General features: G+C 53.0%; 3 protein-coding genes across 4 annotated transcripts; 2 read left to right on the forward strand and 1 right to left on the reverse strand.

Moving 5' to 3' along the window:
* Positions 1–2,511: 2,511 nt before the first annotated feature.
* Positions 2,512–8,150, forward strand: Psmd8 (proteasome 26S subunit, non-ATPase 8). The gene is made up of 7 exons (XM_052167254.1): positions 2,512–2,889; positions 3,929–4,001; positions 4,122–4,224; positions 5,338–5,503; positions 6,467–6,567; positions 7,130–7,241; positions 7,933–8,150. The coding sequence occupies exons 1-7, from the start codon at positions 2,530–2,532 to the stop codon at positions 8,068–8,070; spliced, it is 1,053 nt and encodes a 350-aa protein (XP_052023214.1). The 5' UTR covers positions 2,512–2,529; the 3' UTR covers positions 8,071–8,150.
* Positions 8,151–8,657: 507 nt separating this feature from the next.
* Ggn (gametogenetin) lies at positions 8,658–12,168 on the reverse strand. Its single transcript, XM_052167265.1, has 2 exons — positions 12,056–12,168; positions 8,658–11,638 (listed from the first exon to the last, which is right to left on the reverse strand). Exon 2 carries the CDS (start codon positions 11,391–11,393, stop codon positions 9,399–9,401), a length of 1,995 nt encoding a protein of 664 aa, XP_052023225.1. The 5' UTR covers positions 11,394–11,638; positions 12,056–12,168; the 3' UTR covers positions 8,658–9,398.
* Positions 9,711–23,662, forward strand: Spred3 (sprouty related EVH1 domain containing 3). 2 transcript variants are annotated; one of them, XM_052167275.1, is made up of 6 exons: positions 9,711–9,787; positions 14,511–14,691; positions 15,737–15,905; positions 15,998–16,074; positions 19,455–19,595; positions 20,224–23,662. In XM_052167275.1, the coding sequence occupies exons 2-6, from the start codon at positions 14,515–14,517 to the stop codon at positions 20,890–20,892; spliced, it is 1,233 nt and encodes a 410-aa protein (XP_052023235.1). In that variant the 5' UTR covers positions 9,711–9,787; positions 14,511–14,514; the 3' UTR covers positions 20,893–23,662. The 2 variants fall into 2 exon arrangements, with proteins under 2 accessions (XP_052023235.1, XP_052023243.1); XM_052167283.1 differs by lacking the exons at positions 9,711–9,787; positions 14,511–14,691 and adding an exon at positions 12,835–13,051.
* Positions 23,663–24,215: the final 553 nt, after the last annotated feature.

Consider the following 24,215-nt stretch of genomic DNA (forward strand, 5'->3'; position numbering starts at 1 on the left):
ACAACAAACAAACAAACCCCACAACAGTTCCTGGACAGCCAGGGCTTCCCAGAAAAGCCTTATCTTAAAAACAAAAACATTTCTTTTTAGAGAAAGAAAGACTTCTCCGATGGCCGAAGCAACACATAGAAACCCTGTCTCAAAAAACCAAAACCAAACCAAGATGCAATAATAATAAAATTTTGAAATCTCTTTTTTGTGACATTTAAACAATAGGCATGTATGATTTTTTATAAATATTTCATACATTTATGTTTAAATTGTTTATGTCTAAATTTGAAGAACTGTGGGGAAGGTCTTAAGAGCTGCCAGGGAAGTCTCAAGGATATTACTGTCTAAAGAAGACTTGAACAGGAGGGCATCAGTAGACACGCTAAAAGCCCTACCTTTAGATAGCCACAGGCAACTAAGGATGCTAAAAGACAACTGTTTCTTAAGGGAAAGAGACCCTCAATTTGCTACCCAAGATTTGGTGGTCAGCCCTGAGATCATATATACACAAGTAGCACTATAGGGACTGAGAAGGTTGCATTTATATGTTTAAGAATATATAACAGAAAACATGAGACAAAAGGCTGGGAATTTGGCAAGGATTTATGTTACATGGGAATGGTTGGAGGGAAGAAAGGGGAAAGGAATGTAATGGAAGATTTAACACCACACCACCCCCTTTTAAGAATGAGCCAGGAGTAGTGGCTCAAGCCTTTAATCCCAGCACTCAGGAGGCAAAGGCAGGCAATCTCCATGATTTCTAGGCCAGCTTGGTCTACAAATGGAGTTTCAGGACAGCCAGGGCTACACAGAGAAACCCTGTTTAGGCTTACATTTTTTCATTTCTTCTTCTTCTTCTTCTTCTTCTTCTTCTTCTTCTTCTTCTTCTTCTTCTTCTTCTTCTTCTTCTTCTTCTTCTCCTCCTCTTCCTCCTCCTCCTCCTCCTCCTCCTCCTCCTCCTCCTCCTCCTCTTCCTCCTCCTCCTCCTCCTCCTTCTTCTCACACCAGAAGAAATCCCATTACAGATGGTTGTGAGCCACCATGTAGTTGCTGGAAATTGAACTCAGAACCTCTAGGAGAACAGTTAGTGCTTTTAACCGCTGAGCCATTTCCCCCAGCTCAGGCTTAGATTTTTCAAAATTTACCTTAATAAAGTTTCTCAAATGCTTTGATCCCCCTTCTGGCCCATCATCAAAAGGTAAGGGAGAAAAGATGGTAAATAGGACAAGTAGTGTAGAAGTAGTTCTTTGGGGTGATTTTAATCTCCAGTGTCAGGATGCCAGCAGCCCAGTTCAGTAGTGTCAGGATAGCAAACATGAATCAGCAGTGGTAGCCCAATCCAGCAGAAACAGCCAGGCCTCTGTCTGCATTGGTACAAGTCAGCAGGAGTTGCCAGAATTACCAGGGATGCCAGGAGAAGTTCTCTGTCATGCCCTTCTCAATGAAGTGAAGATGAGTGAAGCGGAGAGACCGGTGAAAATGGCCAAGCAAAGCAAGCGCACCCTCACTTTCTGTGGGGTCCAACTTATACTCTCTCCAAACACTGCGCATCCTCTCATGGGTCTGCTTCAGCAAAACATCATGCGAGTCTGCATCACATGACACAACCAAAAATTTTCACTCCAACCCTGTCTTGAAAAATCAAAAGAAACAAACAAAAAACCCATTTTGGTGCATACAAATGTGTGGCCTGAATGTATGCATATGTGCCACATGTGTGCCTGACGTCTTTGTGGGTCAGAAGAGAGTATCAGATTTCCTGAAACAGGAGTTAGAGTTCTCACCATGAGGATGTTAGGAATCCAACTTGTGTTCTTTGCAAAAACAGCAAGTGGTCTTGACCCCTGAGCCATCTCTTCAACCTGTACATGTGTGTGTGTGTGTGTGTGTATCAAGACAGGGTTTCTCTGTGTAAGCTATCCTGGAATTCACTTTGTAGACCAGTTTGACCACAAACTCACAGAGATCTGCCTGCCTCTGCTTCCCAAGAGATTGGATTAAAGGTGTAAACCACAAAGCTCGGTCTATAATTATATTTTAATTTCAAAAATAAAAAAGGGGACTGGAGAGATGGCTCAGTGGTTAAGAGCACTGACTACTCTTCCTGACTAAAATCCCAGCAACCACATGGTGGCTCACAACCATCCATAAAGGGATCGAATGCTCTCTTCTGGTGTGTCTGAAGACGGCCACAGTGTACTCACATACATAAAATTAATAAGTAAATCCTTTTAAAGAGTCTGGAAAATATAAGAAAAAATGTGGACGAACGATGCTCTAATCAACAGGAGCGCCCTAATTTTAAACCTGCTAGTCCTCTCAGAGCCTGCCTTTGAAGTGACACCAGTTTTCCAAATGGCTCTACACCGCCACCTCCTGGCCAAGAGGCGGTACCCTTAAGATGGACATTCCACAGGCTGAAGCAAGGGAGGCCATGGTAACTACGGGAATGGGCGGGGCATTGTGGGTATTGTTTTCCGTTGGAGCAAACCGACTTCCGTTCGCCATTTTGAATGACAGCAGGGGCGGAGCGGTGACATGTTCATTAAGGGCCGGGCTGCGAAGGCTCCTAGAGGAGAGCTTCGGCGCTCCTCCCGCGGGGGGCGGAAGCTGGCAGTGGTAGCTCCGCCTCCAGCTTTGGGCTCCACCTCCCGGTCTCACTTCCGCCGGGAGAACATTGCTCGGCGTCGCTGCCGTAAGTCGGGTCGGCGGTTTGCCGCATCACGGAAGATGGCGGCTACGGTGGCTACAGTGAACGGGTCGACCGGCTCCGGGCCCGCGGCCGCCTCGGGCGGGATACTACAGGCAGCGGCCGGCATGTACGAGCACCTCAAGGACGAGTGGAACCGGAAGAGCCCGAATCTTAGTAAATGTGGAGAAGAGCTGGGCCGCCTGAAGGTAAGGGGTCACCGGGTCCTAGATGCCTAGAGCTTGAGGGAAGGGGACAGACGGGAGATCCACGGCCGGCAGAGCGGGCCGAGGAATGGGAAGAGAGAAGTTCGGCCCGTAAAGTGGCGGGAAGGGAGTGATGGCTTCTGGCAGAAGATGGTTTGAGCATTGGTACTTGGAGGAAGGCAGAAGTGGGATCAGACACCGACGGACGAGGAGATAGTGAAAAGAATAAGACCGAGATGACGGGGCGTTGAGGGAATGTGTGGCAAATAAAATCCAGGGAAGCTGAGAGAGCAGAGGTTAGGAAACACCTGTGTCAAGAGGGGCAACAGGAACAGTTTGAAGCCATAACGAATCTACAAGAGCATAAGTTTCGGTTGTAAACACATTGAGGTGTATAGAAGGTCGGGCTGGTCTTCAACAGCGACTCCAGGGAGGCTTAGCCTCGTCTCAAAAACATATACAATAGTAATGTTGATAAGTAAACAACAAAATATGTATTAGGTCCCTAAGTTTACTAAGGAAAGGTGTATGGGCTTAACTGGGGGAAGGGAAAATTAGTGCCCCACACTCCTCGTTACCCTTTCCCAGGCATACTGTGGTGGAGAAGGTCTTCCCAGAACTGAGTATAACAGCGGACATGATGCCCCACACTTGTAATCCTAGCACTTGGGAGTCTCCAGTTCTAGACCAGCTTGGCCTGCCTAGGGAGATCCTGTCTTAAACAAAACAGAAACCTAAAACAAGCCAAAAATAGCAGCAGAAAGAATTGAGGTCATGGGTGTCTCCTCACCCCATGATCCCACTGAGTCAGGCACCGAGTGCCTCCTGCTTCCCAGTGGTTTGTAAGGTGAGGTAATCCAATTGGTCCTCTGTGCTCTCGGGCCCTGTGCTGGGGGCTTTAGAAACACTGACTCCTTCAGTATTCATAGCAGTTGTGTGGATTAGGACGCATGTAAGTTGCATTTGCCAAGTAAGAACATGAAAGTCCAGAGAAAGTAAGTAATCTATATTTGAAGCCTCTTCTTCATTCCTTCCCCCTCAGTTGGTTCTGCTGGAGCTCAATTTCCTGCCAACCACGGGGACCAAACTGACTAAACAGCAGCTCATTCTGGCCCGTGAGTGTCACTAGGGTTGGTGGATGGTGATGGGCCTGGGGTCATTGTAGGAATGACTGTAGTGATGGTCCCGGGGGCACTGTAGCCACCACCTGAAAGCCCCTCTCCCCTTACTCACAGGTGACATTCTGGAGATCGGGGCCCAGTGGAGCATCCTGTGCAAGGACATTCCCTCCTTCGAGCGCTACATGGCCCAGCTCAAATGCTACTACTTTGATTACAAGTGAGGTCGGGCCCTCTGGGGGGGGGGGGGTCTGAAGTTGGGGAGGGTAGCTCCTGGGTGTTCCATTTATCTCTGGCTTCTTCACCTGAGAACCATTGCTGTTCTTAGCTCTGTCCTCAGAAGCCCGAGGGCCAGAAGATTAGAGATGTTGAGACTGGGTTTGTGTAGTCTGTTTCTGTTAAGTTTCTACATAGTTTTATTTTATTCATGTATTTCCATGTATCCGGTGCTCTTAACTGTTGAGCCATCTCTTCCTTCAGCCCCTCCCGTCTGTTTTCCCTTATCTAGTCCCACACTATGTCCCCTCTACCCAGTATGGTTACGTGTTACCTTTCATTCTCCCTCTAGCTGACATAGCTATAACAGCAGATAGGATGCTACTTTGCTTCACACTTTGCTGGTTTTGTTTGAGACAGGGTTCAAGGCTTCCACCTGGAGAGTATGGGTAGTGCTGCCCCCTGCTGGTTTGTTGTGGGTTTTTTTTTTCTTTGTATTTTGGTTTTGGTTTTTTTTCTGTGTAGCCTTGGCTGGCCTGGAGATCTGCCTGCATCTACCTCCTGAGTGCTGGTATTAACAGCTGGGCCACCATACCCAGCTGTTGTTTTTTGAGGTTATGTTTTGTGTGTCTCACGCTGGCTGAGTACTCAGTTGTGTACTAGCCCTTCTGATCTTGAACTTTGGATACTCCTACCTGTACCTCCCAGTGGCTGGGATTACAGGTGTGCACCCCCATGTCTTGATGTCTGTGAAGTGCTGGGGATGGAACCAAAAGGTTTGTTCATTCGAGGGAGACATTCTGCGTACTGAGCCTCTAGCCTCTGGATACTCTTCTTATGGCTTTACTTATGTTAGACCATTTGTTTCACTTATGTTACTGAACATGCCTTGATGGCATGGGTACCTAGTGACAATGGTTTAGCAGATGGGAAATAGGCTGAATCACTGTAGTCCATATATGCTTGGTCCATATGGCTGTGGCTTTTCTTACCTCTGTGGACCTAACTTGTCTGAACTCCTGCAAGTAGTTGTACGAATCCGGGAAGGTAGATGAGGGACTTGGTTGGCTCCCCAGTACCTATTAACTGTGGTCTCCTCCCACTGCCTGGTTTACAGGGAGCAGCTTCCTGAGTCAGCTTATATGCACCAGCTCCTGGGCCTCAATCTCCTCTTCCTGCTATCTCAGAACCGAGTGGCTGAATTCCACACAGAATTAGAACGATTGCCTGCCAAGGACATCCAGACTAATGTCTACATCAAACACCCCGTGTCCCTCGAGCAAGTGAGGCTGGGCAGGGGAAGGGAGAGCCTGGGTGAGGGGGTGGTGCCAGTTCAGACTTTGGGTTTCCTGGAAGAGTGATCAGCCATTTTCAGTCCATCAACTCTTTTAACAAAGTTTTGTTTTGTTTTGTTTTTCGAGACAGGGTTTCTCTGTGTAGCCCTGGCTATCCTGGAACTCACTCTGTAGACCAGGCTGGCTTTGAACTCAGAAATCTGCCTGCCTCTGCCTCCCAAGTGCTGGGATTAAAGGCGTGTGCCACCACCGCCTGGCTTTTACATTTTTTAACCAACTTTTTTAACAAAAAGAGAAGCAAAACAGATATGTGCCAGGCACTAGGATAGGTTTTCATGTTAAGGCAAATCAAATAGATAAAACCCCTAATCTAGAGTCGGTGAAGTGTGGAGGCAGATAGGTACCGAAAGGAGGTACCTGTGTGGTATGTGAGACGTTAAGTGTGATGGGGGCCTGGGCCAGGGAGGGGTCAGAGAGGGTCTGAAAGGGCTAGGAGGTCATCTGGCCGAGGCGGTCCGTGCCGAGGCTCAACCCTGCTGCCATAAAGGACAGTAAGAAGATAGTGGGGGAAAGCCGGGAAGGCCAGGGTGAGGCCGCGGCAGCTGAGGTTAGGAAGCTGTGTCAGATACTGAGGCCCCCTGAGGGTCTGAGCTGTGAGGAGGGTGGCGGAGTGGCAGGTGGGGGCAGCAGGGTAGGTGAATGTGGAGTGGGAGCTGGGGTGGAGACACCTTTCTTACATTATAATTGGCGAGAAGGCGATTAGATGCCAGTCTAGAGGAGGATGCCAAGGTGAGTGTATAAGCCAGGGAGGGCTTCTTGGAAGAGGAGGCGCCCAGTGTACTAGGGGTGCGTGGGCTAAGTGGCAGAGTGTTCTGGTAGAGCGGGCATTGGGAAGCACCAAGGAGAGCCTGCGCTGCTCCATCCTCTTCTCTTCTTCCTGGGCCTTGGCAGTACCTCATGGAGGGCAGCTACAACAAGGTGTTCCTGGCTAAGGGGAACATCCCCGCCGAAAGCTACACCTTCTTCATTGACATCCTGCTGGACACCATCAGGTATGTGGCTCCAGGCCCCAGACTTCCTGTCCTTGTTTGTCCCCTAGATGCCACACTGATTCCTATGATTTGACTCCCTGGTGTTTCCCATAGTGTAGCCCCACCCTACCCCTGCCCCTTCCCCCTCCAGGGGCTTGAATCAGAACCTTGTGTAAATGAATGCTCGGCTACTGAGCTGCCCTCAAAGGTTTCATGTAGCTAAGGCTGGCCATGACCCTGTTCCTCCTGCCTCCACCTCCCATGGTGCCTGCTGGGATCACAGACACCTGGTTTATGTGGTGCTGGGATAGAGCTTGTGCTTCAGGCATGCTAGACAAGCTCTCTTGTTTGTTCATACCAAAAACTCCTTTAGACATTTGAAGAAGGGTGTTGTTTTCTTATGAAGGTTCCTATGTGAAAAGACTTACTCAGCCTGAGCTGTGGGTCCCTTCTGACCCATACCTGCTTTGTGACTGGTCAAGTTAGTCTCCTCCCTTGAAGCCCTCAGTATTGGAGTTAGTCATTGGAAGACAGGGTCTGGGAGGTTGTCAGGCCAGTGATGAGAACTGTCACCTTCCCACAGGGATGAAATCGCAGGATGCATTGAGAAGGCCTATGAGAAAATCCTTTTTGCTGAGGCTACCCGGATCCTTTTCTTCAGCACACCCAAAAAGATGACAGACTATGCCAAGAAGGTGGCTGGGATGTGGGACAAGGGACTGTGGATCAGGGTGGGGGATGGAGGGTATTGTTCCCTGTCTGAACGCTGTCAGTGCACAATGTGGTTAGTCTAGGGGACATCAGCAGAACAAAGACAGCCCACGACTAAACCCAGTTGACACTCCTGGCAAGTGGCTCAGTCTCTGCGGTTGCTGGCCTTTCCATAGAGAGGCTGACACAGTGTGCAGCTCAGCTCCAGCTCTAAGGAATGCTCTGAGTTTTGAGTTTGCCCTAAGAACCCCTTAGAGGCAGCAACTTGTAGGTGATGGTTACACTGCTTCATTTGAGTGGAGCAGTGTCCCCAGGAATGTTGACTCTTACTGCACGGTGACCTTGGTATCCCAGGAGGCAGGAAGAGGAGTCAGCAGTGGACTGTGAGCAGTCTCAAGAGCAGACCGTAAGAGGGAAATTGCGAGGAGTGACGGAGGCAGCTGCCAACTGCTTTCTGTGGACCAAATACAGTTTTTGCTCAGAGGCTTTATGAGTCTTGTAGATTCATAGAGGATGATTATGGTACCCATTTTAACATGGGGAAACTGAGGCACAGAGTAAATCTAGTGGCAGTAATTCATGACGAAAGGAGCCATGGTCCACTGGGAGGTGACTGCATAGGGTGGGGAGCAGCCTGTGAGGTCACCCACCCATTTCTCATTTCTCTTTCCTCAGCGAGGTTGGGTGCTGGGCCCTAACAACTACTACAGCTTTGCCAGCCAGCAGCAGAAGCCAGAAGACAGCACCATCCCCTCTACGGAACTGGCCAAACAGGTCATCGAGTATGCCCGGCAGCTGGAGATGATCGTCTGAGCCTCGGCCAGGGTGGTGGATGGCTAGTCCAATAAACCCAGTATAGGCTGGCCTTCAATAAAGGCAGATTAACAACCTTTTATGGGCCCGAGTCTCCCCAGTGGGATGGTGGAGATAAATTTGGGAGTTTGGGGGGCCTTTGGGCCCTGGGTCTCCCAGTTGTCATTGCTGGGTTTTAGGCCCTAGTGGCCCACAGGAGGGCACAGCCCAGATTCAGGGACTCTTCTAGCCAGCTGTGGATGCATTGTGGTGTTGCATCATGGTGCACCAGCGAAGCACCGTGTGTTGGCCATGGATTAAATGAGACATGAAACGACTGTCTGTGGGCTACCTCCTTGAGCCAACATTAACTTTTTGCTTTGAAGTTCTTGGGAAACAAACTATCCAAGTCGAGCCAAGCCACCTGCAGGGTTTTCAAAGAAAGCTGTCCAGTTGGTTGTCCTCAGTGCTTTCTAGAGTGACCCATGACTCAGACCCAGCACTAGCAGTATGAAGGGGATCAATACCCCAGCCCGGGGCTGGCCACCTTGCCTTCCCACCCCTTGTTGGTAATGGACAGGTACTTCGGCAACTTGTAGACTGGGTACTTTATTGGCACGGAGGGTGAGGCAGAGGGGGTTGGGCAGTTGCACTCAGGTAGAATGGGTGGCCTGCAAATCGTAGTGCTCCAGGCCAGCTACTAGGGAGCCAGCCAGCTTCACGGTGGCCACCCAGGGTGGCTCACTCAGGTGGTTGGTGGGTGTACTCAGCCTGGGAAGATGAATTGACAGGGGCTGTCTTTCTCCCTGCAGGCTGCCATAGATTCCCACGGGTGTTGGGGGGGGGGGGTCAGAAATACATCCAATATAGAATGGGAAGGAGTGTGGGGGCCCTAAGCCCCCAAGAGAGGCTTTGTAGCCAAGCCTGGTAACCAAATCCAGGGGCTCAGCATCGTGGCAAGGATGAAGGGCTGAAGCCTTGGTCTCATGAGTGGGTGGGCTGTAAAGGATTAGATGCTGGGATTTCACTGGGACCAGGGAAGTTGGAGGCTTCTTACCCCACCCTCGGGGTCCAGAAACAGTGGTTTCCTTTCCCCGTCTCTTATAAACCATTCTTACTGCCTTAGGGTCAGGCCAGCAGGAAGGCCAAGGGTCAGCTTGGCATCCAGAATAGGGGTTGAGCTAAGGCCAGTAAAGGGCCAAGGTTTCTGAGGCCCAGCTAAGTTGAGATCCAGGTAACTTATGGGTTAGCCTATGGTCAAGACGCCAAACCGTGTGATCTTATTCCATCCAAGGTAAATAGGTGCAGGACCTGGAGTGTGCCCTCCCCTTCCCGCTCCCCCATCTCCCTCACCAGGCAGATACGTTGCGTGGCAGTCGACGGTGACGGCGTTGATGGCGGCAGTAGCACTTGCAGGGACAGGAATTAAGCACCTCGAAAGGCGGCCAGTGCCGTGCTGTTCCCTTGTTAGAGGCCCCAGCTGTGGAGGTTTCGTTGCTACCACCGCCACCCCCTCCACTGCTGCTGTCAGTCACTGGAGCCGTGCTCGGTTCTCGAGGGCCGTCTCCGGAAGTCCCTTCTTCACGGATAACACCCCGGGCCGCCCGGGGACCTTTGTTCCTGCGTGTACGAATCTTGGGCTGGGGCATCGGCGGTGACAGCTCAGCGGTGGTGGTTGCTGGAACTTGGGCTGCGACTGGGGCTGGAGTCGCTGTTGGGACCTGGTCGGCAGCTGCAGGTGGGGACAAAGTGGTGGGAGGGGTGGGAGCCAAGGCTGACTCTAAGTGGCCAGGGCCTGGAGTAGGCGGACGGGCCACCAGTATCGGCGTCCTCGGGAGCGCTGATGGCTGTGGTGTGGATGGCGGCGCCGGTGGTGGCGAGGCTGGTGGTGAGGGCGGTGGCGGTGGCGGCAGAGGAGGAATCTGCTGCGGACTTGGAGGCACTGGGCGAACGGGTTCGCCATTGTTTGGCGCTGGGAAGATGAACATGGGTGGTGCTAGCAAGGCAGGTGTAGGCCTCCGTGGCCCTGAAGTTGAATGTGTCTGACCTGACCTTGGTGGAGGGGATCCCCAAGGCCCTGAGAGCGTGGTCGTGCGCCGTCGGGGTGCCCCGATTCCCCCGACAGCCCCATTGAATCGGAAGTGCCGTTCAGTGCCATCAGGAGGGCTCACCCAGTCGAATTTGGGCTTTGAACCTGGGAAGGTGGTGTAAGGGGGTGGCGGTAGAGCCCGGGCAAGGGGTGCAGGCACCGAAGGGGGACCAGAACACCCTTCGCCATCTCCGTCACCACCCTCAGTTTCCTGAGCTGCACGAGGGACCTCTCCCAAGGGACGAGTGGCTCCAGGAGGTTGGGGCCCTTGCTTCAGGACCTCAGCATAAGAGATGGCTGCAGAAGAGGCAAACAGTCCTCCGCTACCACTGGCCCCCAGTGAGGCTTTGGCTGCTAAGGGGCCCGAGGCCGATGTGGGGGACAAATGGGGCCCCGACTTGAAGGTGACTTTACACAGCAGACTCAGGCCAGACTCGGAAGTAGCGGACCGAGCCATTTCGCCCTCTCCGGCTTGGGGAGGTACCCCTCCGTGGGCTCCCCCGGCCGCCTGACCCTCGCTGCTGTGTCTGACCTGGCTTTCTGTGGGGCTTGTGGCCGACGAGGCCAGAGTGATTCTGCGGCTCGGGGGCTGCGGGTCGGAAGTCGACGGTGCTGGCGGGAGTTGTTTCCGAGGTTCCAGGGGCGTCGGAGGTGGGGCTGGGGCCCTCAGGACTGGATCTTTTTCGGTCAGTTGCCGGGGCAGCGATGGCAGCGGGCGGAGGCTCGGAGGGTCACCCTGACCGCGATGGCTCGCCTCCAGAAGACCGCGGATCCGAGGCACTGCAGTGCCCGTGGGTTTTCGCCACTTAGATGGCGCGGGCAGCAGGGTCCCCACGGGGGGCGGGGGTGGTGTGGAGACCGCCGCCGCAGCCGCCTCCTCTGGAGGGGGTGTCACTGGTGAGGGCAGTTCTAAGGTCAGGGGCAGGGGCGAGGATGAGGCCTGGGGCTCCGGGGGTATCAGGAGTCCCTGGGGCCCGGAACTGCCAGGGAACCAGACGCCCAGCCCTCGAGCCAGGCGCATGGCAGGGGATGAGGGGGTCACCTCGGGCTCCACCAGAGGCGTCCTGCGGGAGTCGGAGGCGCGGTCTGAAGCCTGCTCTTTTCGGGAACCCCCGCCCGCGGACGGCTCCGACTGCACGTTCCCCATTTTTGAAGAAGGTCGGGGACTGTGGTTAAAAAAACTTCCACCAGTCAGTCGGCGGGTTCTGCGGGGACTCCAGGGCTCAGGCTGTTCTTGGACTGCCCCTGTCTGCATTGGTCTGCCCTGTCCTCCAATATTCTCTCAGCCCCCGGCTGAAGCTCTTAAGTCTTCAGTTCTCCGATTCGTCATGGTCACGCCCCCTTCCCCATGGTCTCAAGGCTGCGGTTCTTACTCTTCGAACCTAACTTCTTATTGTACAAAGGCGCCAACCCTGATCCCTTGGCTGCTTAGATCACATCCCTAACACTTTTGCCACTCCCGGGATCTCCAGGCTTCAGGAGTCAGTCTCGCCAGCCTCTCTGTTGAAAGTTTCAAACCACACGGGTAATGATGGTTATGCCCTGTAGCCAACAATAAATTCACGCTTCTCTCTCTTAACTCTAGTCTAACCAGGCCCCGCCCTATTCTCTAGTCCCGCCCCTGATTGTCAAGAATCGGGCAGTGTCCTGGTCCCTCCCCTCCCTGGATCGGGTCCGCCTCTGCCTAGCAAATATCTGGGACTGTGGTCTAATTCCCTAGTCCTTCAGTCCTAACCCTCCGATCACCCACCGTCTCTCTCTGTCGATCATTTGGATCCCTCCCTCTTCTCAGCCAGCAGCAAATCCCCAAGCCTCTTAAACTTTTCCCGCTTGGCTTTTGTGACAGCTCTTAACTTAGGCTCCACCCCTTTCCTTAAGCTCCGCCCAGGCTCCGCCTCTTAAGTGGACTCCACTCACCGACTCCTCCAGCCGACCAAAGATCAGATCACTGCCCCGTGGGCCCAAGGCAGGGCGGGGAACGGCCGTAGCAGAAAATAACCGAAAAGAACGGATGTGCGGGTGAAGGCAAGTGGGCGAGACAGCGAGGACGACCCCCGAGATCTAGGCCCCGCCCCGAGCTCGAGGCCCCGCCCCCTGCGAGCCAGCTTGAGCGCAGCCCTTCGAACCTGGATCACCCTTAGAAATACAGGAACCTCTTCATAGTGGGTAGGCGGGCCCCTTCTCATTAAGCCTCACCCCTTTATAATGCTCCACCCCTCTCTGTTAAGCCCCTCCCCGGACCCTCGCTTATGGCAAACACTGCTACGTAACTCCTTTTGGGCCTCTTATTTGATCTGTCACTAAGGAAATTTATGTCCAAGCTCCGCCTTGCTAAGTCCAGGCAGCATCTCTTTCTAAGACCCTGTCTTCCCTCGGATGGCTCAGAAGCTCCACCCGCCCGCCCCTTCCGTGACGCACCCTCTCAGTTCCTTCGGTGTCCAAACCTCCTCCTTACTCAGGCTCCCAGGCCCCTCCCCTTTTCGAACCCTACCAGGCATCCCGCCCCTCCCATTCCGAGCCCTGACCGTGGACCACCGTCTCTCTAGAACCCTGGGACCAGGGTCTATTTCTGTTCCCTTCTCACATCATCAGGGACCAACCCTTCAGATAAGTGGAAAAGTGGGGATTCCCTTCTGGAGCCCGAGAAAATGGGGGCTATAGGAGATGTTCGTGGTAGCCCTAGCCCGGCTCTAGGACCCAGCGGGCATGTACGCCCGCCTTGCTTCTACCCCTCCCCCAAACCGCCCCCTCCCCCACACACGTCTTCCAGGTTCCCCCTCCCTCTCCCCTCGCCCCGGCTCCCGGTGCCCGTCTCCAGCGCCGCCGGAGCCAGTGAGGGAGCGGGAGAGAACAGGAGGAGGAGGAGGAGGAGGCCGCGTCGCCGCCGCTCGGAGCCCGGCCGGAGCCTCCCAGGCAGGTGCCCAGAGTGGCGAGGGGGCGGGGGGCTGACGAGACCGCCTGCCAGGGTGATGGGGCAGCCTGGATCACAGCTGTAACCCTCTGCCCACCCTTGCGCCCCGCGGATACAGGCTGGGAGAACAAGAGGGGTGGGGGCACCAAACTACGCGGTAGCCATTTGGGGTACCAATCTCCATTTGGGGGTCCCTGGACTTCTTCCGAGGATGCCCCATTCACAAAATTCTGTCGTGGACCCTCGCCATTGAGGAACTCTGATGATTACTCTCCTCAGGAAAATACATGTGTGGGAACATAGGACACCCCAAGATCTCAGTGCCCTATCACAGCTAGGCCTTTGGGGGGGACCCCTGCCCTCTTTGCCTGCTTCACCTGTTGTTGGGGGAGGCGGGCGGACAAAGGAAGCAGTGTCACGTGACTGCTCATTCACAAAATCCCATCCCATTGAGAAAAGGGGGCTGGGGGCGCTGTGGCCGCCCCTTCCCCTCCTGAACGGCTGGGGAAACCCGACATCCTGCAGGTGGGGGAGGGGGCTAGAACTCGTTGCCTGGGTTCCTAAGGTTGGGACTTAAGGGTCCATGAACCTGGGGACAGTGGGGCTGAATGATAATCCTGATTGCTGGGCGGAGGGCTGCATCCCCTAAACTGGGGGCGGGGTAAATGTTTCTGAAGGATGAGGGGGGATGAGGGGGTGGGTCATTACTCCCCTCCCATCTCTCTTCCTTGGTTTCCCTTAACTGAGACCAACGGGAGCAGCCTTGATTTTTGTGAATGAAATGCTCCTTGCATCTTTTCGGTCGCCGGCTGCAGGCTTTCTCTGCCTCCATCTCCTTCTCGGCCTCTCTTTCTGGCCATTTCTGGTTCTCTCTCTGCTCCCTGCCCATCTCCTGGTTGCTGGGTGACTCAGTGAGCTTTGCATCCGGTCTCATTCATAAATCCGGGAAGGGGGGGGGGGAAGCCAGGGTTTCTCACCCAGTTAGTGGCCTGGGTGACCAGGGTGCGGAGGCAGTGTTGGGGGGCACTGACGCTGTGTTGATGGGTCCAGAGAAAATACATATGCGCAGGAATCCAGCTGTGGGGGGCGGGGGGGGGGACAATGGGTGGGGCTTTGGGTTTGTGATGAGAGGGAAGGAGACTGGGGTTGAGGGGAGGATGAGCTGTAGAGGAGAGGAAGTGGCAAACCCAAGCTAAGGGGTGGGGATAGGGGAAGGTGCTGGAAAGGTGGCATGGTGAGAAAAGGTAGGTCCAGGAAAAGGGTGGTGGGCAAGATGTCACTAAGAAGAAAGAAGCCATGATAGAAGAAAGTGGGCAAGGGTGGGTGTACTGGTGGCTTGAGGGTGAGGTAAATCCAAAGGTAAGAGGTAAAAGAGGAGAGGAGGGTGGGGAGAACGCTCAAACCGGGAACAAGATTTGAGCTCACGGCCTGTGTTGTTTCTGTCCTCCCCACATCCTCCAGGTACATGGTGCGGGTCCGAGCCGTGGTGATGGCCCGAGACGACTCCAGTGGGGGCTGGCTGCCTGTGGGGGGCGGGGGCCTCAGCCAGGTGAGCGTATGTCGGGTCCGAGGGGCCAGGCCCGAGGGGGGGGCCCGCCAGGGGCACTACGTCATCCACGGGGAGCGGCTTCGGGACCAGAAAGTGAGCCACCCTGGGGTGTGGGAGTGGGATGAGCCCTGGGGAAGGGAGGATGGGGCTGGGGAGGGGGTGGCAAGGAGAGGTCACGCTGTCCCTCTACCACTGGGACTCAAAGTGGGGCCGTGGGGTGGAGTTTGGAATAAATAATCTGGTTTGTGAATTAAGAGCTGGGCTTTGGGGGTGGGGTGGAGGATTAGGAGGCTCCTATCCACCATTTCTCTGGCTGTTCTGTCGCAGCGCAGCTGTTTCAGTAGTGGCCTTCCTGCCCCATTTGTTTGTGTTCCTTCTCTCCTCTAACCCTGGCCCCTTCCACAACAACCCAGCTCACACCAAGTCCCATCATGTCCCCTCTCTGCTCAGCATCCTCCTCTGGATCCATCTTATTCACAGATGCTCACCAGGAGACTGCAACCAAGTGGCCCCTGCCTGCCCTGAGTATCCGGGGGCATTTACGGGGTCTGCTTAGACGTGTCGAATGTGGTTGACAGTCCTATGTCACATGCTTCCAATCTCAGCACTAGGGATGTTGTAGCAGGAGGATAGGATTGTAAAGGTCCAGCCTGGGCTAGGTAGTGAGAACTTACCTAAAAAAACAGAAAAGCTTGGGGAAGGGATACATCTCAAAGCGGGGCACCAGGAACAGTGTAGAGGAAGTGTTGGTATCAGACAAAGACAGGGAGGGAACACGAGGGCTGGTTAGCATCCAGTGGACTGTGAAGACAGGAACTGTCTCTGGGGAAGTTTTCCAGGGATTATTGAGGCACCAGAAACTGGTTGTAATATTTTCATGTGTTCAGTAAAGTGTAAGTAATGCTTTTTCTTCCATCAAAAGAGGTATCCTTAGGGTATGAGAAAAGGTTAATTTTTTTTTAACATTTAATAAGATTTGAGGTTCAGAGGAAGAAATCAGATAGGTATAGAAATGAAAAGATTGAAGGACTATTGTGGGGTCAGAGATACATCTCCTGAAATGAGGGTATATTAGTGTTTAGGTGCACCCAGCGTTGGGATGCTGGCGTTAGCTGACCTGGCCCTTCCTGTTCCTCAGACCACCTTGGAGTGCACCCTGAGGCCAGGTCTGGTTTACAACAAAGTGAATCCTATCTTCCACCACTGGAGCTTGGGGGACTGCAAGTTTGGCCTGACATTTCAGAGTCCTGCGGAAGCTGATGAGTTCCAGAAGAGCCTGCTGGCTGCCCTGGCTGCACTGAGCCGAGGTCAGTGGCCCAGGCGCTCTCAACCAGGCTTGGGGACAGAATGGGAGAACCTGGGCTCTGGGCACTCACCTCTGCCTTTCTCCCTGCCCTAGGCTCTCTGACTCCTTCCTCTTCGTCTTCCTCCTCCTCCCCTTCCCAGGACACGGCAGAGACTCCCTGCCCTCTGACGGTGAGTCTCAGAACCCCTCCCCGTGGGAGGGCAGAGGGTTGGTTCTAGGCTACAACTATTCCTAAACATTTGCTGTGTAGTCCGCAAAAGACCTCATGCCAGGGACACAAAATCAGGCCCATATGGATAATGCCAATTCAGCCATGGTGGTTCTAGTTTTTCTGTCTTTGAATATGTATCTATCAATTTATCTTTTGAGATAGGGTCTAATGTAGCCCAGGCCAACCTCAAGCTCAATACATATCTGATGATAATCTTGATTTTGGTCCTCTTAAATGCTGTCACCATGTGTGGCTTCCTGCTTTATTTATTATGATCCATACATTTTGTTCAAGGGCTAAAAGACACCCATTCCAGGCAGTGTTCTAGGTGCCAGGGATATATAAGTAAGCAAAACAAGCTTCCTTTTTTCTTGGTGATTTAGAGGAAAACATAAAATATAAAAAGAAATAAACATTAAAATAAATACACAGACAAATGAATTGCTAATTCCTTTTGTTTTGGTTTTTTCGAAACAATAGTTTCTCTGGGTAGCCCTGGCAGTCCTGAAACTCACTCTGTAGACCATTCTGGCTTCAAACTCAGAGATCCACCTCCTTCTGCCTCCCAAGTGCTGGGATTAAAAGCATGCACCAACCCTGCCCTTCTATGAATTGATAATTCTATCTTCTATTTATTGTTCAAGCTAGAGGCTTGTAAACTTGGAGTCATCTTTGACTTCATTGTTTATTTGTTTGTTTGTTTGTTTTGGTGGGGGTGGGTTTTGACAGGGCCTTACTACATAGCCCAGGTCTTGTGACCCAGGGACAGATGGCATGGGATCTTAAATCTTTTTTTTGGGGGGGGGGGTTTCGAGACAGGGTTTCTCTGTGTAGCCCTGGCTGTCCTGGAACTCACTCTGTAGACCAGGCTGGCCTCGAACTCAGAAATCCACCTGCCTCCCCCTCCCTGAGTGCTGGGATTACAGGCGTGTGACACCACTGCCCTGCGGGGTCTTAAATCTTATATGCTACTGTCATGTAATGTTCCTTTACCTTGAGTGTTAGTGCCTTAGAGGCACTGAGTGAGGAGAGGGCGTGGTGGCAGCTAACCATCAGTAGGATCTCCGGGCTCTGTTAGAGAAACTGATGATAGTCAGGAGAGGGGCTGACGATGAGAAACTGATAGGTCTGTTAGGAGATGAAGTTAGCCTGGCTTTCATGATCCTTCTATCTCAGTCTCGAAAGCCTGGGGTTATGGGTACATCACCACCCGGGGCTGACTCTTGTTTTTTTCCTGCTTCCAAAAGAATCTGTCACAATATTGGTTCTGTTTTCTTTTTCAAAAAAAAAAAAATTGCGCCAGCACACACACACACACACACACACACACACACAGTGGGGTATGGGGATGGATTGCCAAGGGGGCTCTTACCAGTGGCTGAGTCTAATCATACCCTTTCCCCATTCATGACCTTCCCATGGCACATAGGAGAGGCCATCTGGGCCTGGGCTGGCCTGCCTCTTGCCACGCCAGACTCCTCCTCACTGTCCTTGCAACAGGGTTGGTGTATTCCTGTCCTAGGCCCCTCTGTCCAGAGCATGTTTTCAGATCTGACTTACGATCTTTTCTTTTGAGGCTTTATACAGAATGTCTCCTTTGTGGCCTCACTGAGCAACCTACTTACAATTCCATTCTCAGGCTGGGATGTGGCTTGCTTAGTGAACTGCTTGTCCAGCATCCACAGAGCCCTGGCTTTGATTCCCTGGCTGGCATCTGTAATCCCAGCACTAGGGAGGGAGAGTCAGGAGGATCGAAATTCAAGGTCATCCTTGGCCTATGTTACAAGTTTGAAGCCAGCTTGGAATACATAGAACATTTTCTCCAGGTAGACACACGCCTTTATATCTCAGCACTTGGAAGGCAGAAGCAGGCGGCAGGTGGATTTCTGTGGGTTTGAGGCCAGCCTGGTCTACAGGTGGATTTCTGTGGGTTTGAGGCCAGCCTGGTCTAGGGCTACATAGAAAAACCCTGTCTCAACAAACAAATGAAACCATTGCACATCACCACCACTCCCCACTTACAATCACCAATGTCCCTTATTTGGTTTTAATCCCCTCCCCCTTCTAAGATAGTTTTCTCTCTTTTGAAAAAAATTAATCGTTTATTTTTATTTTTATGTGTGTGTATGTATTATGAGGGTGTTGGATTATCTGTAACTGTCATGTGGGTGCTGGGAATTGAACCTGGGTCCTCTGGGAGAGCATTCCATGCTCTTAACCTCTGAGCCACCTCTCCAGCCCCCTAAGACAGTTTTCTTATCTGCTAGTTTCCTGCCCTTTCTCTATGCTAGCAAGTCAGCTCCCAGAGGCCAAGGATCCTTCACCTCCAGTCCTTAAAACAGTGCCCAGTACGGGTTAAGTGTTAGGCAAATGGGCCAAATACATTGAATTGAGTGAAATAAACGAGGCACAGAATATTCAGATGCATTTGGGGAGTTTATGAGAATACTGAGTTCATCAAAACTAGTTCCTTGGGTCAAAGAGAGTCTCAAGGTCATGAGGGATGGAGGTGGCCTTCCAGCGGTCACGCACAGTTCCTGTGTGGGGGGCTCTTCTGGCCTGCGGTGATGGTCAGTGGATATAGACTGGAGGCTATGAACAGATGAGGTAGGAGGTTACCGGAAAGGGAGCAGAAGACCCGGGGAGTGGGGCCTCAGCTAGTAAAGTAAGAGGCCTGCTTTGGACGGAAGAAAGGTGTCTAGGCAGGCAAACTATCCTTTGGAGCTGCAATGTACTGGCGGGCCAAGGAAGTGGGCTTCCGGGAAGCAGGGTATGGTGTGATGGCCCGTTCAGTAGCTTGGTTTTCTGAGCTATTAGGAATCTAGTAAAAACGGTGCCCATATCCAGAGTCCGGGTGGCATATACCTATAATCCCAGGTGCTCCTAAGGAAACGCAAGATGATCTTGAGTTTGAGGCCTGGCCTAAGTGAACAAGAGTAGTGGATTCAACTTGGTGAAACCCGCCCGCGAAGGGCTGGGGGAGTGGCTAAATGGTAGATGCTTACCCAGAATCCACTAGCAAGGGGGTAGGATAGGGACAGCTGTTGCCTAGAAGCACCAGTGAGAGATTGTATCGTGGTTCAGCCGTAGAGGGCGCTGTAAGAGACAGTGTCGTCATCACATCCTTAAGAATAGATACTATGATGCTCTTAGATGATACCATTCTAAGAGCAGGACACTTGGGCTCCACGGTGAGCTCACTTGTCACAGAACCAGTCAGTGGCAGAGCAAAGGTCTGAGGCCAGACCTCCGGGCTGCAGAGCATTTGCTCTGCATAAAAGGGTATCTTTCTTTGGTTGGGGAACTCCCCTGCACTGAGACCTCACCAATCTCCCTCAGTCCCACGTGGACAGCGATTCCTCCTCCAGTCACAGCCGCCAGGAGACTCCTCCCACAGCTGTCGCTCCCATTGCCACAGTGGAGTCAGCAACTGCTTTCCCACCGGCCACGCCCCCACAAAGGCGCCGCTCCTCTGCTCAGGTACGACCTCCTCCTCGGCCCTCGCGCCTCTCAGCAGGAAACGTGGATACAATTGGGCAGCTCCCTAAGCTGTCTGCTGCTGAAGGGACAGGGATCCCTGGGAAATGGCCAGCCTGATTGAGCCATTGGTGGTAGTGGATTAGAAAGGCCTGGGTCTGGGTCTGAGGTTTGTAGTTGAGCAATAGAGTGCTTGCCTAGCCAGAGGGAAGGTGCTCGAGGCCGGCGCTGAGTCAGGAACAAAGACCCCTGGGCTCCTGAGAGCTGGTAGGAACTCCCAAGTGTGTCTACCTCCCTGGGAGATTTGAGGGCTGTCTAGTTTATGCAGGGACTTGGGGGATGGCATGGACAGGTTTTCTAGAATGTTAGAAGATGCTGGTACTCTGGAAGGACTTCTTAAAAGACTGTTGAGTGTGACCGAACTAGGAAATCTTAAGGTGTGTGTTTGCTGCCTGCCTGGCTCTGTCTCGGAACCCCGAGCCCAAGAGAGTTCAGGGGAACCCAGTGCCTTCTGACTGATGCTTTCTGTTTGCTTTCTGGAATTTTGGATCTTCCCAACCTGGGTAGCTTATGGGTATTGAGTAAGTTGCAGATGTCCCTAACCTGACCTCCTTGTCCCTTGGCTCTGCAGAGCTACCCTCCGCTTCTACCGTTCACTGGGATTCCTGAACCTTCAGAGTCTCTAGCTGGGGCAGGGAGCCAGGGCTGGGGCAGCCGCGGCTATGAGGACTACCGGCGATCTGGACCACCGCCTCCACCCCTTGCCCTGTCTACCTGCTCTGTGCGCTTTGCCAAGACTGGTGCATTGAGGGGTGCAGCCCTGGGTCCTCCAGTATCACTCCCTGCCCCTCTCACAGAGGCTGCACCTCCAGCACCCCCTGCTCGTCCACCCCCTGGCCCAGGCCCCACCCCTGCTCCAGCCAAAGCCTCCCCAGAGGCTGAGGAGGCTGCGCGCTGTGTGCACTGCCGAGCACTCTTCCGCCGCCGGGCAGATGGGCGTGGTGGTCGCTGCGCAGAGGCCCCCGACCCAGGTCGCCTGCTAGTGCGCAGGCTCAGCTGCCTGTGGTGTGCGGAGAGCTTGCTGTATCACTGCCTGTCGGACGCCGAGGGTGACTTCTCCGACCCCTGTGCTTGTGAGCCAGGCCACCCACGCCCTGCTGCGCGTTGGGCCGCTCTGGCTGCTCTGTCCCTGGCAGTGCCCTGCCTCTGTTGCTATGCGCCCCTGCGCGCCTGTCACTGGGTTGCAGCACGTTGTGGCTGTGCGGGCTGTGGGGGCCGCCACGAGGAGGCTGCGCGATGAGGATTGTTGGGCTGGTTTGGAAATCGGTCTGAAGACCCAAAAATTGAAGGTTCCAGGACCCTGAACAGCATATGAACCTAAAACCCAAACTTAGGTATATCTGGAACTTGAATGGATTTGAGAGATCCCAGATCTGGTACCTGGACCCCAAACCGAGGACTGAGATCCCCAGACCCAGCTTCATCAGGGTGTCTGTCTACCAGAAGTCCTGAATTCTGGATTCTCCCTCCCTTTTCCCCACTGAGGAGACTTAGGACATTTTCAAACATTGCATCTCAAGGGGCCTAGGAGCTCACATCCCTGAGACCCAGGGATCTTGGACCCTAACTGTCAAAATGCCCAACCCAGACTTCAGGTCATACTTGACATTGTAAACACTCATATTACAGCCCCCAAATTAGTCAAGAATTGCTAAAACTTGACTATATCAAATGACTTAGACCTTGAGACCAGAGGTCCCAGAATCGCCAGAAAATGGTCCCTGAATTTTTGCCTGAGGCCTGGTATCTGCACATTTACCCACTCTTACATACCCAGGACCTGCTGAAGACACAAAACCCTCCTGGGTAAGAGACACTAGGATGGTTTGGAATCACCAGATACTGGCCTGAAGTCTCCCCACTCCTGAGAGTCCACAGACGTTGCCGTCAGTTCATGTGCAAGTGACCCGCTAATTCCCTAGCACCCCAGGTTTAAAAACTCCTTAGATATCCTCAAACATGAGATATTTTCTGACCAAAATGACTTGGGAGGCCCTTTTCAGGGCGCAGCAAGGTCCAGATATCACACCAAGATAGATGCTCGGGGAACCAGGGAGCAAACACCTACCCCTCAAGCCAACCGTGAGAATTGGAATCTCATGGGTGGGCTCTGAGATGCCTGGTACCCTTAAATGTATGGTCGAAGGCCACCGGCACTTTGGGCCCGACACACTGGCTTGTAGAAATTAGCTAACCTCCCAGTTTCCCTTAGGCCTGAGTTTTAAGACCCTCCCCCCAAATATTCTGGTAACATTGGCTTCCTTCTGTCTACAATTCCCATTCACCAGGTTGGGTGGGAGCCTGGAACTTAGAAGATGTGGTGGCCATGGTAACCCAGGTCCTTCATTCCTTGACTCTCAGCCCTAGAGCAAACCCAAAGTTCTTTAAGAGCACTGGATCTAAGGCCACACGATGTCATTGGGCCCAAGGTGTAAGAGTCAAGCCTCCACAATCTTGGGATTGGTTTTGACTTGACAACTTCATTCCCTTCAGACCAGAGACATTCAGCAACAAGATGCCCCAGGATTTCAGCACCTTTAGGCTCCAGATGTTCTTGAATTCTAAGTACTTCTAGACTAATGAAGCCCCCATTTCCTCACTACCTGATTCCCCTCCACTACTCCCACCCCTGTGACCTGCCATCCAGAGGCCCATAAAACTGGAATGTCCCAGCAATGCCCAGACTCCTACTCCCACCCCTTTTATCCTAGGGCAGGGCACTTATGCCAGTGTAAATCCAGATTCCTGGAATGTGGGCTCACCCATCAGTTCCCCTTTCCCCTCTCTGGGGCCCGGCTTTGTCAAGGAAGATTGCACACAAGCTGTTAGCTCAGCAAAGGCAGGCCGTTGCAGGGGCCAAGCAGAGACAGCAGAAGAAGGCCTACCCTCTGCACACCTGGACTTCTGCAGCCAGCAATTGCTTCACAGAAGCCACCCCTCCCCCATCCCTAACCTTGCAGATTTCCCACACTATAACCCCTAGAACATTCGGCTCCCTCTCCTGTGAAACCTCTTCCATCTCAGTTGGGAGTTGCTCTGGAAGGCTCAGTATTGTTTTGTAGCACTTCCCCCATGGAGAAGAGAGGTACCACAGCTTCTTTTCCCTAAATAGAGACACTAGGATCAGGTGTCCTGGATAGGAGACCCAAGACAGTCTTGATGGTTTGTAGGCTTAGGACTTACATCTGGCCCTAAGGACCTGGGAATGAGCCCTTGAATCATTCATTACCCAGACTTGGGTGGCCTTGTGGGAATTCAAGGGATGAGTATTTGTGTCACTTTAAATTATTAACTATTTATTGTATCCGGAACCTGTGATTCAGCTCCCCCAAGCAGACCCTGGGATGGGTGAGAGAAAAATGGGGGAGAGGTGGGTGTCCCATCCCCATTCTGCCCTGCTCTCATCAATGTCAGACCCACCAGAGCTGAGGGAAGAGGAACTGGGGGCTGGGGCAGCCTGGGTCCCCGTCCTCTCCTTGTGCCTCGGTCTCCCCCCTTCCATGGCAAGCGGGAGGAAGCTCCATTCTTAACCTACCTCGTTTTGGGAAGGGGTGGGGAGGGGGGCCAGAGTGCTGTATGGTGCTGTGAGATCTTCGGATTAAGCAGTGGGGACTTGGGGAAGGTTCCCTAGTCCCCCCTTTCCCAGGTCCCCCAGCCCTGTTCCTTGTCGACACCCACCTCTGATCCATGATTACCTTTCATTGCCCCCATATCTGGGGTGCATGGAGGACTGAACCCTGGGAGCCAGGAAGACCTCAGATCCTGGAGCTCCCGAGCCCAATTTTCCAGCTGCTTTCCCCTCAGATTGGATGCTTGCCTCCCCCCCCCCCCAGATTTGGGGGGAGGTACTCCAACTTATCTTCCTGATCTTGATTCCAAGCCAGTCTGTGACCTTGTTAGCTTCAGTGCAGGCTGAAGAGGGAGGGAGGGAAGGCGGGCGCCAAAGACCCAGCCTTGTCATTGGGGGAGGGGAGACTTGAGATCTGCTCCAAGAAATGTCTGTGACCTTGTCTCAGCCTGGTGTTTATTCGTGTTGGCGCGCCCTGTCTGCTTGTTTACCCCAGGGCTTGTCTCTGTTCCTCTTCCCTATACATTCTCCAGCCTAGTCCAGTTAAGTACATTTACTAAACCCCTAATGTGTCAAGTCCCATCGTGACCGGCGGAACACTGAACACAGGGAACAACTGAAAGGGAGGGAGGTTCTGTGGGTATGTGCAGGGGTCAACTAGCACCAGCCATTAAGGTAGGAATTGGGCTGGTAAGTTGGGAATGGATTCAAGCAAGGTGGATCCTGGGAGAGGAGGGTGGAGGGGCTTTGCGTGACATCGAGTACACTTTGTCACCCTGGTGAGTGAGATGGGACCACAGGAAGGCTCCCAAGTATTGATTTGCATTTTCAAAGACTATAGTTGCATGAAGACTCCAGGGATTGCCCCTGTGGTGGTACAGGCAGTGTCTGAGACAGATCAGGGAGGTTAATGGCTGTTTGGAAAGACTCCACATATTGAAAAATCACTTTGTGTCTGCTTGCCCATAGGTGTGTGTGTGTGTGTGTGTGTGTGT

The sequence above is a fragment of the Apodemus sylvaticus genome, chromosome 1 (assembly GCF_947179515.1).
Source record: "Apodemus sylvaticus chromosome 1, mApoSyl1.1, whole genome shotgun sequence".
In the NCBI taxonomy this organism is placed as follows: Eukaryota; Metazoa; Chordata; class Mammalia; order Rodentia; family Muridae; genus Apodemus; species Apodemus sylvaticus.